Consider the following 16,141-nt stretch of genomic DNA (forward strand, 5'->3'; position numbering starts at 1 on the left):
AATAAGCACACAGTACAGATGGATGGAGAGCCCTCCAAGTGCATTTTTTTTTTTCATATTTCTCACGCTTTTCTTTTTTTCCCAAAATGCTCCAGTGGGTTTATCCTTTATCTTGGTTTGTGGTATGTGTGCCATCAGTCAGGATTGATTCCCTGCCCTTGCGAGAACAGACTAGTAGGTCCTCGCCATAATCACCTCTTTTTACCACTTTGCACCACTACAATAGAATAACCTGTGCATATGGTTTCACCTTCTTTCTGTCTTCTGCTTTAGTCCTGTCTTTACATGATCGAGTTGTCAAGTGAAGGTTAATTGTAATTTGGGACACGTTAAAGAGACATCAGCCCTCCAGGTGTCGCACCAGCACTAATCACATTTCTTTTACACACTTTCTTTACTTTAATTAAGCCTGAACTATAAGAATGTCTAATCTAGCCCCTCGTCTCACAGTGACTGTTTAACAGAAGGCTGTAGATTTTGAGTCACACATGATAAACTAAACAAATGAAAAATATTGATTGTGGTGAAAGGTTTTTGAGTGACCAATACGCTAATCACTCACTGATGTACCAAAAACCATCCCGGTGCTTCAAGAAGTCATCTTCAGTATGTGAGCTACCAGATGAGTACAGATGGTCACAGTTTTGCCTTTTGTCTTTCAAAAGAAAGTTTCAGATTTTGAGTTTTCGCAACAACAGGTAAATAGAACAATGTGTCAAATAAAAAAAATGAAAGCAGAAACATACACATACAGAAAAGGAGACAGCAGTTCGATCTAGAAAAAAAATGAAGGAATGACAAAGTAACTGCATGGCAAAAATGTTGTACTCAATAACAAGCTCTTAGGAGAGGAATTAAAAAAAAGGTGAAAAACTGCAAACACATGACTCAGCATGAGCTTCATATCTAATCTTTTCCATGTCAGTCCAACGTAAAACCCTTAACCACAACAGGTGCTATGAAACTGTGCCATGAAAAAAGACCCTGTTTTTTATTTCAGGGCCTTTTTTTAAAAAAAATGTTTTACATCGCATAACTTAACATATGACACCCTGATCCAAATTGATCCAGAAGCATCTGTAGTGTGAAGATCTTCAGTAGATTTGCTTTTGACTCATGCAGCGTGGGAAATGTGTGAGCTCTCTCTACACCACTCTGTACAGTCACCCTCCCTGAATCGATCTCTTCAGAAATACCGTATCCTCAATGTTGCGTAATGTTACTTGTGCTCCAAATAGCATATTGGATGTTCAAAGTGTGATCACGCTGTAGCTCAAGTGGTGGATGAAACAGGAGAAGAGATGAGGGAGAGATGAGCAGAAACAACAAGATCATCATTAAATTTGACAGAAGACTGATGCAGATGTACAATGTGTATCAATATTTAATGATATTCAGTAGCAGTCACAAGTTTGGAAACACCTTTCTTTTTCTTTCAATATTTACCTTGTAAAGTAAGAATGGGGACATCAAAACTATGAAACAACATATAGAAAATGTATTAAAGAAAAAGATCTAAAGCCAGATTTTGTTGTGAAAGTTTCTTTAAGTAGCCATGTCTTTACTTTGATGAGGCACTTTGCATGTTGTTATTCAGCTTCATGAAAGAATCACCATGGCAGTGAATGAGTAAACTGAAAAAGAGAAGAATAGCAGTCTTGTGTTTTCATAGCTGTCACTTTTCTGTCATACTGTGACAAATTTGAAGTACAAAAACTGTGTTCATTAAATGCTGCTGTTTTTCTTTCCTCAGGTTGCCCCACTGTCCAAGGTTCTCGATGGGTGAATCGGGCTCTCGCCGCTCCACACTCGTTTCCCGTCTGCCAATTTTCCGCCGCAGCAACAGCAAGAGGCAGGAGTCCCTCCCCTCCTCCCCGTCTTCGGGCGGAGTGGGAAATGGCGTCCACACCTCCTCACCGTCCAGTACCAACTCCAGTTCCGGCAGCACCGGGAAGCGCCGGAGCCTCTTCCGCACGCCCTCTCTCAGTTTCAAACGGAACAGCGACCCACGGGTCCAGCCCATCAATCTAAACCTCACACCCCCGCTCTCGCAGAGCACTGACGCAAATGGAAATAACCAGCAGACGATAACGACGTCGGCGTCGACGGGGTTCGGCGAGAGCGGCGGCCGCTCCAGATCACGACACTCGTTCGGATTTGGAAGCCACAAACAGAAAAAAATCACGCGCTCTCAGACGGAGGACTTTGAAAAGGCCTCCTCGTCGTCCTCTTCGGCCAATCGGAATGTTTTCATCAACTGCATCAGCGGCTCAGGAACCAACGAAGGCGACGACTCCGGGTTCCTGGACGACTACAGCGGTGGCAGCAACAGCAACAAGCGCTCTTCACGCCAGAAGAAGCAGCTGCTGCCAAAGTCCTTCTCAGCTCACCACCGCTTCTCCCGCACGTCTGATCACCACAGACCGCCAGAAGTAAACCTGGAGCCTCCCAGCTCTGCCACAGTCACCCCGGGGGCAGGGGGGGTCACCCCGGAGTCGTGGCCCGGCGAACTGCTCGGCGCCGGAGGCGAGAGCTCGCTCCAGTCTCCCATGATATCAGAGGACCGGACCACAGCGATCACGCCGTCCGAGTTCATACCCATCACAGAGGACTCGGTGTCAGAGGCCGACGCTCTGCCAGCTCCCAGCCCCGCGTCTGGATTCTGCCCAGGACCGTCCTCAGCGCCGGGACCCGCTGCGGCCGCTGCTCCAGCTGAGCCTCCACCTGCTGCAGACAGCTTCAGCGTGGTCGTCTCTACCTCCCAGGTAATACTCCTGTTTTGTCCAAGAAGCTTTCATAATGAATGTCGACAAGCTGTTTGCAGTCAGCATGAGTTTATTGATGAAGATATACTTCGGTAGCAGGCTTAATTATCAGAAAAGTCTGTCTCTTTTTAGACAAAGACTCACCTCTAAAACATATTTTAAATGCGCCGTGACTTCGCAGTATAACCACTGGTGTCCTTGGATGTCAGGAACAACAACCATGAAGTGAAGAATATTTGTAGCCAGTGTTTGAAAATTGTGAAATGCGGCATACAAATTGAGCATTGGGCATGAAAAGTCCTTTTTATTGAATCAGCTGAGGTATGAAAAAAATAACTTGTATATGTCTGCAATCCACCATTCACATTTCACACCTTTGTGGTTACAAGTTCTCCTCCTGTAAAGAGTTTATTCTCTTCTCCCAGGCAAGAGGGACCTCTAAAATGAAGCCATTTACACAGTATAACAGTTATAAAAAAAATCTTTATACTTTTTGGTGACTGAGGAGTAAATATTGTATGACTTTGCTCCTTAAACATGCACACTTCAGCACCTAAGGACACAAACATCCACTTAATAAATGCTTGCTGAATCTTCTCTGGGTAAACTGTTAGCTCTTTTCCCTCATTAGATTGCCAGTGAAACTGAAAAAAAAAGTGCTTTCCTCAGGTGTTCTTCACTCCAGCCCAGTCGAGCGCCGAGAAGCCCTTACTACCTGACACCAGCACAGCCAACAACACCGACTACGAGACTGCCATCTCCCTCTCCGAGCCCGAGACAGCTGTGCCCTGCCTGCCTCTGCGGGAACAATCCCTGGAAGAGAGGAAGGAGCGGGAGGAGGAACGAAAAGAGGCGAGAAAAGAGGTGTCAGCAGAGAAACGGAAGGCGGCAGCGGCGGCGTCCCAGGAGAGGAAGACGGGCTACCACACAGAGACCACGAGTGAGAGCGAGGCCGGCGCGGTGCGCAGCGAGGGCTGCCACTCTAACCCCGAGCAATCGGAGCGGAAGGCGAGACACACGCTGTCGTTTCAAGAGAGAGGAAGCTTCTGCGGCTGCCACGATCCGCGGCCGTCTCACCTGAGGAAACCACATGCAGGTACCACCAAAGTCTGAAAAGCAAATCACAGATTTTCACATGCAAAGAAACAGATATTTTTACATACATGTGCTCTAAATAGTCAAAGCATTTCTCCCATATATGCTTCACAGAATGCTTTTATTTACTTAAAATAAACAGTGGCACAACAAGACAAGCACAACAAGCAATATGAGCGGTTGAACCATGTTGAACTTTTGTCATAACCCTGACTCTCAAACTCAGCTTCGCTCTCACAGTCACTGCACATACCTTTGTGGTGAGAACACAGTGTTTTTTTTTGTTCACCAGACATGTTATCTTAAAGACAAGAGGAAACAATGGCATCTTGCCGTGCAGTGACGCTGTGGTCACTGACAGTGACGTTCGCTGGATGTGACGTGTGTTACTTGCTGGAATGACACATACTGTTTTGTCGATCTAAATCAATTCCTTTCATTGTTTTGATGTTCATGCTGCTGTCTGCTTCACTTGTATACAAATCGGACATAACTTTATGACCACCTGTCTCATGAAGTATTCGATTGTTTTCTGCCTCACTAGACCTCTCAAGGTGTACTGTTGTATCTGCCGTCAGGATGACAGCAGGTCCTTTAAACTCTTTCAAATTACATGAGACTATTTACATCAACAAACCATTGACTACCTTTTATGTGTACAGTATATTTCATATATCTTCCTGGCCTTAACTTGCCGCATGACATTTCTCTTTGATGGGTAACTGTGCTGTAATATTCTTCTCTTCAAAACGACCACATTCTATTGAGAAAATAGTCGATCCAGCAGGCAAGACACAGGGCTTTATGTCCCACGGCCTCCTAGATAGTTCAGTGTGTGCTACTGTCTGAGTTCAGTGTCACGACATTAACAAATAATCTAGACAGCGACGCACAAGCAATGTTTGTGCACAGCGAGACAAAATGCTCTTCTCAGAGGAGTCTGGTGGCTTTCAAGAGACTCGAAACAATCTTTCTGATGAGGAACGCTTTGTGACTGTGTGTGATAATACAATTTTTTTTTTTTAAAGTACACATACTGCTGACCTGTTTTAAGTTTGCCTGTTGCTGACATTGTCCCTAGCAATATGCTGTATAACTTAAATACCAGCTCGATGTTACAACTGAGCTGAACTCCAACCGATAGTAGCAGATTAATCCAGCTCAGGCACTCTAGATTACCCTGACAGCTACATGTGTACAGATACAACTTTAAAGTGGCTAGAAATTCTAAAAATCCTGTTTTTCCAATGATATCCCTTCATTTTTTGCTAAAAATGGAAAACATTTTCGCGGGTTTGCCATTAACAAGCCATAGTGTGCATTAAATGCTAACAATAGAACAATTCTATGTTTCCTTTTCAAAATGAAACTCATTTCATAACTTTTCAGTTGAAGAAAAATGTATGTGGGGAAAAAAAACAACAACCACCAAATGTCCTATTGGTGCTTTTTTGAATTCATGGATGAGGCTTGTATCCTGCTGGAGAAAGGAGTGATCATGGGCAGCAGCACTTCTCAGGTCGGCTCTGGTGCTAAAATGATGATTGATTTGTACTGAGGACCCAGAGTGTCACTGTAACACAGCACTTCATTGTTGATTAGATGTCATCCACGGCCAGTTGTGACCCTACCTCCTAATGGTCCGATGAGAAATAGGCACCGCCGAGGAGGCATCATTTTGCCCAATTTTTATTTGTTCATTTTGTGTAAAAATAACCTTTGTTTTTAGCTGACAGGACTGGCCGAGGGTGTTTGTGTTTGTTTTTATAAGGTGCTGCTTCAGCTTATTTACTTTCTGGGTTGAAAGTTTTGCATGCTCAGAGATGGTCTCCTGCATAAGTTGTTTTTTGCAGGTATTATTTAAGTTATGTTGCCTTTTTGTCTTTACCAAGTGTTCTGGCTGCTTTAGGACCTCTGACGTCAACAGGTCATGTTTATTGAGAGAAATGCTGATCATACTGTTTTCTTTTTTGACTGTGCTTTTGAACCTCAGAAAAACAATTGCCATCAAATCCCAGTAGTGCAGCCTGTTTATCACCATCAAACAGGTGACGACCAAAGTCAGCTTTCTTATTCATTCTGATACTTGATTTGAATATTGCCAGAGTTTGGTTATTATCACATTCATGTCTCGCAGCATCTTTCACCTCCAGATTACTCGTACTGACATGGGCGATAAGATATGCTCCCAGCTTCTCAGTCATTTGTTAAATGAGAATATTTAATGAAAGTGCTTCGTAGTGGGGAAATTAGATAAAAATCAGATGTGAATTCCTGGAGCTGTCAGACTTTTGTAGCTGAAGTTCAGACAGCTGCTATGGAAAAACGTGACGGCTTCATAAATCAGTGACAGCAGTGGAAGCGACTGAGCCCCTGTGTGTCATACTCAATGCTCTTTCTTGACCAAAGATGATTCGTTTCTATTTTTACACTTTACTCTCAGATGTACTCTTAGATTGAAATGTCTAGGCTTAATGATGGCTACAAATCATAAATAACAAAATTCATGTTGAAATCAGGAATCTTATCATTGAGTTGTTGGGAAAAAAAGATATTATGCTGTAGCTAAAACATGTAATAGGTCTTGATACTTGCGATAATAAAAACGAGAAAGCTATTCAACTTTCAGTCATAATGAAAATGTCATAATATTCAACAGGAAAAACATAATTCGATAAACAACATTAGTCATAGATGAATTTTTATCACTCATATTGCTGACTTATATTTACTTGATCGACTCACTTTGGCATGTTGCTGCCTCACCAAACACTGGAAGAACTGTGGTAATAATGGTCTGCTATAGTGCTTAGTACACACACACTCACACACATCTTTTATTTTTGTTTTGCTTCCAGGAAAGTAAATTCATATTGATTTATACTGTGGATTTCCAGCTTCCAGACTGTGGGAGTCAACATCATAAACTGTGTGAACTTGTCTGCTGAACTCTACTCAGTTTTGCGATATTCATTGTCGCAAGCAGTGTCACAATCCCAACATAGGCCTTTTTTCTTTTTCGTTTTTTTGGTTACATAGCCTGAATGTCCGGTGAAATGTTCAGAGCCAATATATATAAAAAAGACGAGGCTTGCTCAGTTTGGTGCAGGTGGGTAATGGTTAACTTGGCACAAAATAATGTACATTTGATGCAGTATTGTCTTTTCATTTTTGGAGTCTGTTGTCAGATAAGGAAATATTATTATAACCATCTTCAGTTTTGCTCTAGTGCGTTTCCCGTAAAATCTCTTGTTTAATCTATTTGTTACAGCGCAATCTTCGTTCAGGTTCTGAGACTAAACCTGATTACTACCAAGCCAGCAATATCATCTCATAAAAAGCAATATAGCTGAATTTCCTTATGAAGGGAATATTTACCTTCATTTATGATGCTGAATAAGTAAATGCCACTTTTTTCATATACTTTCATGAAAGAAATCCTATTTCTGACAGGAACTATTCAGACTTCATTATACATAATAAAGAACTGATCATATCTCCTCTTGTGGAATCGCCGTATCACTTAAATTACATTTTTTGTTCAGTCTATCAGGCGTTTGTTTTGTCTCTGTCTTTCCTCCAGCTTCTCTGTGTAACAGTGCCAGCCCTTACCATGAGGTGATGCGGATGGAGAGACGTCTGCGGTCCTCGTCTGAGGGGGCCGGAGGGCCCCGTATCCATGGCAACCACCGAGATGCCCCGAGCATGGAGGGCTGTGGCCTGCTGAAACACAGAAACAATTCTTCATCGTCTAAACTGGGGAGCCTGGTACGTCTTCAGATTCATCCGAAAGAATACTCAGACTGTTTCATTTAATAGCAGACAGTACATGTTTATTTCATAATTCCTACTTTTTTTTAACATGTGTTGGTCAGGCTGAACATATATATGTTAAGATCAAAATTAGTGCTAGACACAAAGCTACACATCGGCATTTAGGGTAAAATTAAGTGAGTGAGTTTGCTAAAAGTATGGAAAAATATATTCACACAGGGACATCTCAAATAATTTGAATAGAAACTTTAATTTTTCCATAATTTAATTGAAATAGTCACTCTGATATAATGTAGATTCACATAAAAACTGATATATTTCAAAAATTTTGTCTTTATAGTTCGAACCGATAAATTAGGGATACTAAAAACACTGTAAGTCAAAATGTTAAAATAGCATCAGAGCTAATGTTTTTGCTCATTTTTTTTTTCTTTTTATGAAAATCCAAAATCACAAAAAATAATTTTAAAAATGCTTGAGAGTTTTTGTTTTTTCTCATGTTTGCCAAAATCAATATGCTGCTCAGCACCTCAGTTTCAATAAAATGTTGCACACATTAAAATGACAAGAACAATTTTTGTAATTCTCAAAAGATTATTCTGCCTTGTGGTCATTTTCACACATGTTGTCCACCATGATAGTACAAAGTAAACCGCTAAATAAGCATACATTATCTACAGTGACTCCCACAACAACCGTTAAAAGAGTAAAATGACTCACAGATTTGTTCCCAAAATTTGAATCAAACTTAATAAAAATGAGATATCATCTGTTTTCAGCGGCTTATCTGTGGGTCTATTAACTCGCATTCATAACAGATGAAAACAGGAATAATAGCAGCGAAACTCTCTGCTCGATGGCTAGATTGCCATTTCAGAACAAGAACTGCTCCCACCGGGGATTAAGTGAGTAGATGTAATTGGCAACAATTGCAGCCAGCTGCTATTGCACTCTTTCTAATACACAGCGTGATGCTCTGTCTAATTCCTCCCATGCTCGTACGTTTGGCTGTGAAAGGAGTTTTCTGGTGCGCCCAGGGCAAAGCAACCACCATATACTTTTTTTTTTTTTTTTGCAGCTCTTAAAGGATGTTTTTTCCACTCGCTTTAAATTTATAAAACTGAAGGGGAAAAAAAAAAGCCAATTAGCAAGAATAATTTAGTTTTAAAGGTCATTGTGAAGTGGTGCAGTTTACACAGGTGGCTGTGGATTAGTGGGCTCTCACACAGTTAAGTTTATCATTCATGCCCAAACTCACTTTGCATCTTGTAAAGCGTGTTATCCAACTGAGGGTACTGGATTCAATCCCATCTAACTATGGATGACTTTTGATCGGCCCCCGGTCCATCACAAGGCAAACACACAAGCAACCCACTACATTCATAATTACAGTCATTCTCAGAGTTACCAATGGCCCTCTAACAAATGATTTTCAAACTTTGTTAGTACACCAGAGTACTTGGAAAAACACAGGAACGCTGTGCAGAAAGGCCCTCAAGCCAAACTCGAACCAAGGAAATTCTTGCTGCAAGGTGAGAATGCTAAGAAGTCCGCCAGCTTCTGGACCTTGGATGTGCTCCGAATCCCCAAAAATATTGTGAGCATTTATTGAGCACAATTTGAAGACAGTGAATTTTCCGTGACATCAAGCCAACATTAGATCATTAGATGATTTGTGTTTTATGATACAGAATGAGTAAAACCCGCTTTTTAACACATGGCGCTAAATTTGAGTGTCTTGTCGGCGTGACGGAATAAAGCGCTTTGCTAAACCTGAGTCATCTGCAGGGTTCAAACTTTACATCCTGTTTGTGAGCCGCATCTGCAGCCGTCTCCATTAATGGATGCTGTAGCTCTCCACTTGTGTTTTGAATAGCAGGCTGCAGTCGCTGTTGTTTATGGCCGCTGCTTCTTATAACACACAGAGAAACTCAGAAGGGAGCAACGCTAGTTTAAACCAATCTCATTCATTTCACTGGGGACGATAGGTTGACTCTGAGAGATTTTAAACTGCTGGAACAGACACAGAACTTAACAGACTGCAGCCGCCTCTTGACATACACTTCACTAAACTCGGTGCGATCTCTTCCTTTACCTCTCCTTTGCTCATGGAGGGCCCTTTAGGGGACTGAGGGGTGGAGGAAAGGTAAGAGCCTGGGAGTGTGTATTAGATTATCTTGTACCACTCTCAGGTTCATAAAACTTTGCCAGTTCGCTGAAGGCAAGATATGTCCAGATTTAGACATCAGTGTTTGCCTGAGATTGTTTACACATTTATGTTGCATGTACTGCAAACAATGACATTTTCTAATGAATTAGATAAGGTTAGGTACCGAGGGTATGAATTAAAGGGATTAGAATAGTGTGTTCAGGATTGGTATACTTAGTTTATTTGTGAAGCAGGCCTGTTGGGACATTGCACTGTGTCCTGAAAACAATTTACTTGAACCAAATTAAAAGGTGCCTTTAAAGTTTACAGTGACAAATTACTTGTCCCAGCTAAACTATGATTTATCTCTGTGAAGCATAGCAAGACTGTGTTTTCTTGCGTTGTTTTTGTCTTTGTTTCTTTTTTTTTCTTCTTTAAAGCCCTTTGGGAAGCGGTGTGATATTTATGTTTGCAGCACTTTCAGCATTGCTCATAAGTCTCCTATTGACAGCTGCGATGATACTGACAGGATGACAGTGATTAGACATAAAACTAGCACACTCACTGAAAATAAAAGAAAAAAGAATGGCTTAACATGCTCTCTACGATTTCATTTTTATCTCACAAACAAGCTGAGCAACTTTGAACGTGTAGTTTTGTAAAGAGTTTGAGTGACGTTTATGGCAGAGCAGTTCAGCCGCAACGCACTTCACTTTGACTGTCTTACTTATGCATATCAACTGTTGCTTGTCAGCTCGTTTGCCAGGCGGGTGTCGTAATGCGGAGCGATTCTTGCTTTTGTATCCTCCAGTCTGATTGCTGCCTTGTAAACGCCGGCTATCATAAGTGACACTTGGATTAATCATACAAAAGATAAGCATTCTCTTCCTCTCGCCGACAGAATTTGTAATAATAAGCAGACTTTTGGCTGTTAAAATGAAATACAGTGTGAATGTTTTGCATATATTGGAACTGTTGGCTCACTCGCTTCAGGGATATTACATTAAAGAAGCAACAATTACGATGCAAATCTCTGAATATTGTCGTGGATAGAGGGAAGAGATCCCTGACTATACAGTTGTACATAACGATTAACAGTTACAACTATATCAGCTAAAATTACGATCGAATTTCAGGCATAATTTTATTCAAAACAAGTACATACAGAATGTTATGCCTAAATCTGCATGTCTTTGGGCTTATTCTACTCCTAACACCCATTTATTATCTTGCCGCATAATTGTTGTCATTATCATCATTAAAAAAATCAGATTGTAAAATGTACCCACAAAATTAACAAGTCTTTTGTCATAGGAATACCAGCAGGCTCTTGTTTTACAGCTTTTTACTTTGCATTCAACAGGTGAATGCCCTTTTTGTGTATCTCGTTATGTTTAACATATTATGGTGATTGTGTGGGGATAACGCCTCAGTCACAATTTAAGTGGGCCTATTTTTAAAATATTGAACAGCACAGAGGCTAATGAAAAGGCAGGCTTACCTGGAAAGAGTGGAGGCAATCGTCATTTAGGGGCTCATTAGCTATCAAGCAGAAACAAAAGTATGCAGTGCTCTTCCCCTCGAGGGTTTGGACAGACTACTGCGGCAGGAATTAGATTTAAGAAAGCTTCTCTTAATTCACTGGAGCTTCTTTTCACCTGCAGAAATTTGCTTGGAGAAGTCAGAGGCTGTGCATTCAACGAGTGCTTTTTTTGTGTGTCTGACTCTAAAATATAGGTGAGCCAATAAATCAGCTACCTAGCTTTGCTCCGGTCCTGTCGTCGCTTCATGTTTGGGTGACTTTTTAGAGATTTTAGATGAAAAGTTAAAGTCTTTTTAATTAGATATACTTTGATCGCTCCGGAGGTGGAAAGCTTTGACATTTACGCACAAGCGACGCTGTAGTAAAAAGCACCACTACCTATTAGCATTTAATTTCCATTCTGAGACGTGAGGCAATATTTACCTCATTGGTGCAGCGAAAAGTTGGCGAAACAGAAGTTACTGTGTGTCAATTTGGCTGGATAAGTTTTCTTTTGGAAAACTTTTTTTTGTGGCCGAGCCAATCCACAAGCTCTCGCTCTCCACCGTGGGGGGGGGGGGGGGGGGGGGGGGGGGAGAAGAACTCAATGAAACTCAAACTAGAGATTAATCACACCCTCACACTAGCTGGAACTCTGCAGCAATTCTGCCTGTCAGATTATGATCAAACTGCATTCAGCAAGAAGTAAAAACTGGAGGTCAGCGTGTGACAAGAAGTGGTTATGTCTATCTCCACATTTACTGCTTTATAACAAGTTTAGTTCTGTAAAATAATGGGATTAACTTTTATATTTCTCTCCTGTCCGTGTACCTTGTTTTTTTTTTTTTTTTTTTATCACCATAACTCCGAAAGTATGGAACGCCGAGGGCAGCTTTGCTCCAATATACTTGTTATTATAGTGGCTCCAAGGCCTTTTGTGGTATAACAGACAAAATTTGTAACATGCAGTGAAAGGCAATGGTGATAAACAGTCACCAGATATTTAAAGTCGAAGGGATTAAAAAAAGAGGGGGACACACACTCATTGTACATTTTGGAGCAGTAAAATCAAAAATGAATGAAAACTACCACAAATAATTATATTCATATGAGGGCAAATATGTTATTTTTGACATGAATTGGTTCCTGATCTGTGCTGACAGGGTCAGTAGTTTTCAAAAAATGGCACCTGTCAGATGGTACTTGAACACTTGGACAGACTCAGGGATGGTGTGGAAAGAAAACAACCTCTTTTTTTTTCCTCAACTTGGACTTGAAATAGAGGGAGATGCCAGTTTGACATATGAGGGCAGGAGGAGTTGTGCAGACAGAACAGAGGAAAGAGAGAGGAGTGAATAATGGCTGAGCAGGGAGTGTAGCTTGGAGGGAGCCTGGATGAGGAGATGCTGTGTCTGAACCGTGGTCGGTGCGGTGCGGTGCATGTGGGTGGCAGGCAGTGAGCACAGCTAGATTCATAAGGCAAAAGAAAAGAGGTTCAATCAGAGCCCTCCACCAAAAAAAAAAGACGAAAAGATCAAAATGTTCAAAGCTCCAAGAGACAGAAAATGAGATATGACCACTGTCTGAAGCAACAGTCTGGAAGTGTAGATGAAAAATGAGGTAGATATGCTGCAGTTTTAGATGAGGTGAGATCAAGTGATCAAGCGATGAAATCATGTTGACAACAGAGAGACAGAAAGAAGCAGAGAATAACCCAGGGAAGCTGAGGAAACCACCACGACTCCTTATTCAACCAACTGATTTCCAGTCTGGACATTCAATCCTTTCGGCCCTCCGGCTCATTGTAAACACAACTGACTGCGAAGCGTCGACTCAGACAGAATGAAAGTCATTTGTTACTGCGTGTATTTTCCATTGCTTGCAGCGTTAATACCTGGGCGGAAAGCAGAAATGGTCTCCCTCTTGATTTTAATGCATTTGCCACCCTAAAGCACTGAGTAAATGTAATTTTCATAGACCTTTTTCTTTTTTTTTCTTTTCTTTTTTTTTTTTTAAATATGATTTCCACAGAAACCAGTGGCTTTTCATGGCAAAGAAAGAATCCTCTGCCAGCTCTCAAGCCTGTTTTGGATGTCATTTTGTGTGGCGGTTTAGCGATGGAGCCATCTTTTAATGAGACCCGTCTGATATTATCTCTATTAACTGAAGGATTATACTCACTCAAATCACATCAGTGGGCTAAAAAGGTGACATCTCAGGATTGTGAAATCATATCAAGACAATTCTGTGGTTGGAGGGGCACATTAAAAGGGGTAATTTGGCTTTAAATGAAGTCTGTGTGCAGTACCATCACATAATATGGGCCTGAATTCCTGTTCCAATACCTTTGCACTATTAGCTTCACTGTCTGTAATGAGGTCTCATGTTCAGGTGCATTACGCTGAAATACTTTCTCTCTCTGACGTTTAGAGCACCAAGCATCCACTGTCAAAATGTAACAAATGCTGTGTTGCGTGTTTATGTGCTGACTTCATGTCTGTGCGCTGCAGATTTAGTTGATTGGAAATTCAGAGGTGTGGCCGGATAGTGCACAATATCACAAATTGCATACAGACGCACTCACACTCAGATGGAGAGAGATCGATACCGATAGTGCCTTAGAGGTTGTTTATGTCCAAACAACAGCGATGAGAGCTGAAGGGAGCTGCCGTATTGGATTTTCTGATCCACCTGGAATCGTAGTTGTTGCACAGGGGGGGGGGGGGGGGGGGGGGGGGGGGGCGTTGCAGGTTTCAGATCCTGACAATTCACTTTGGTGGAGATTTTTCTTTTTGTGGACAAGTTCAAATGTAATGCACTCTGAAAACCTTCAGTCTGAAAAGGGTTTTTCAGAGACTTAAAATGTATTGAGAACAAGGTCGAAGCCCTTCTCGTTGTGAGTAATGGTGAGAGCTAAATTAAACAACATTTTTTAAGATGCTCATTAATACAGGTCTCAGGGCTTATGCGCCACCGTAATGGTATGCAGCCGAGATCAATCACGGCACCGTTATTTTGACCTTTTGCCGTTTTCTTGTGGAACACCGGGAACCTGCTCATTGTGAAGGTGACTGAAGAGATTTCCTCACACAAGGACAGTGTTTGTCAATGTCTAATTTATCGAAAAAGAACTGCATCGTAATTATTATCAGGAGCTCGAGTAATTGGAAAATCATTTGTTGGATACACTTGTTTAACCACATGCTTTAAATCCACAAATGCCCATCCATCATAGGGTGAACACAAGAAGACAATCTCACACAGTGTCATACACACCCACAGACAACTTAGACTCAGCAATGGATGAAACAGAAAACCCATACAAACACAGGGACAGCTTGCAAACGCCTCACAGAAAGGCCGTTGCGACTGGACTCGAGCCGGGGACGCTCTTGTTGTTGCAGCATGAGTGCTAACCACCGCACCCCCATGTGCCTGCTCATCTATCTCTTTATGTCAAACCATACGACTGTTGAAAATGAATGTCTTTGAATCAAAAGCAGCTTGATAGTTTCAAAAAGTCACAGCCAAGCTCTTATATCTCTTTGCAGTTCGTGTCTCAAAATGCCAATTCAAAGCTCGAAAACTGCAGTGTGCTCGTTCCACTGTAATACCATCAATTAGACTAAGTAAATAGTTGCCCACGGCTTGTCGAAACACAACATTCTGCATCAGACTTTGTTTGACGATGAGATCGCAGTTTTGTTGGCTACAGATTGTTTGCCAAAAACAATTAAGATCAGTCGAGACACCAACAAGCATGAATTACACACACTGGGGAAAATACAGCCCCGGCCTTCACCACTAAAAGTAGAGCAGTTAAATTATATGCATGTATTATATGGACGAATTGTCACTTAACCTTATTTCTTATTGAAATCTCAAGGACAGTCAAAAAGTCCACATATGCTCTTGTAGCAGCTTCTTACCTGAAGTTCCCTGTACGGCCATCAGGTGGCAGCATTGGACTTTGAAATGTGGCTGAACCAAAAGCCACATCAACTCACAGTATCATTATAACCTCATAATAATAGCATGATCATGGGAGCATTTAGTGACAGATTACAAATGAATATCAGGTGCTCGGGCATTAAGTGATGAAGCATGAGTCACTGCAGTCCTGTGGCCGTAGCTCATTTAAGACATGAAGGATTGGGATGATTTTACTCAAGGGGATTTAATCCTGCAATGCTGGTCGGGCTACTGTTTATCATCGAGGGTTACCCATGATGAAGGGTGATTTCTAAAACAGAGATTCTAAAAGCTTTCTTGGACGGCTACTGATGGAGTGATGGCTCAGATTGAGCCACACAGTGCTTATTCCAGTGACTGACTTTAGATTACATTTACATGATGCTTAAAGCTCTTTTACAAGACAATGCAATCTAAAGTATAATTCCTGAAAGGAAATACACAGTTTGCTGTGCCAGCTTCCAGCTAATTTGTTTTTGAAAGTGATTTGTTTGTGCAGGGATGCCAGCGCTATTAACCTTGTTCTACATTTATACATTTGCAAATGTCATTTTGAAAAATTAATGTGAAGGTGTTGAATGATATTTGGAGTAAAGATTACAACTGCATGCCAATTATGCACTCAGATCTCTTAAAACTTGCATAAAATGGACCAACATTATCAAAATTTCAATATTTATAGTTGGAATACTCTTGGTATTGAGGGTATTACCCCCTTAAAGATTGTCTATATATTTTTAGTACTGATCTGAGCACACCAATGTTTGTATTCATATTCTAATAACCCCGTTCATTTCCGATTTGAGTTCACAGCAATAAAGCATTCTGAGATGCACAAGTTACCAGTTTTAACTTGCTCAATGA

General features: G+C 41.3%; 1 protein-coding gene across 1 annotated transcript in view; it reads left to right on the forward strand.

Moving 5' to 3' along the window:
* ccser1 (coiled-coil serine-rich protein 1) overlaps positions 1-16,141 on the forward strand; it is a 122,192-nt gene that overhangs the window by 7,845 nt on the left and 98,206 nt on the right. Inside the window, exons 2-4 of the mRNA XM_030104976.1 lie at positions 1,754-2,765; positions 3,435-3,861; positions 7,444-7,628. Of these exons, the coding sequence (XP_029960836.1) occupies positions 1,779-2,765; positions 3,435-3,861; positions 7,444-7,628 (1,599 nt within the window). The 5' untranslated portion in view covers positions 1,754-1,778. The remainder of the gene's footprint in view (positions 1-1,753; positions 2,766-3,434; positions 3,862-7,443; positions 7,629-16,141) is intronic.

This window comes from Salarias fasciatus, chromosome 12 (assembly GCF_902148845.1).
Source record: "Salarias fasciatus chromosome 12, fSalaFa1.1, whole genome shotgun sequence".
Taxonomy (NCBI): Eukaryota; Metazoa; Chordata; class Actinopteri; order Blenniiformes; family Blenniidae; genus Salarias; species Salarias fasciatus.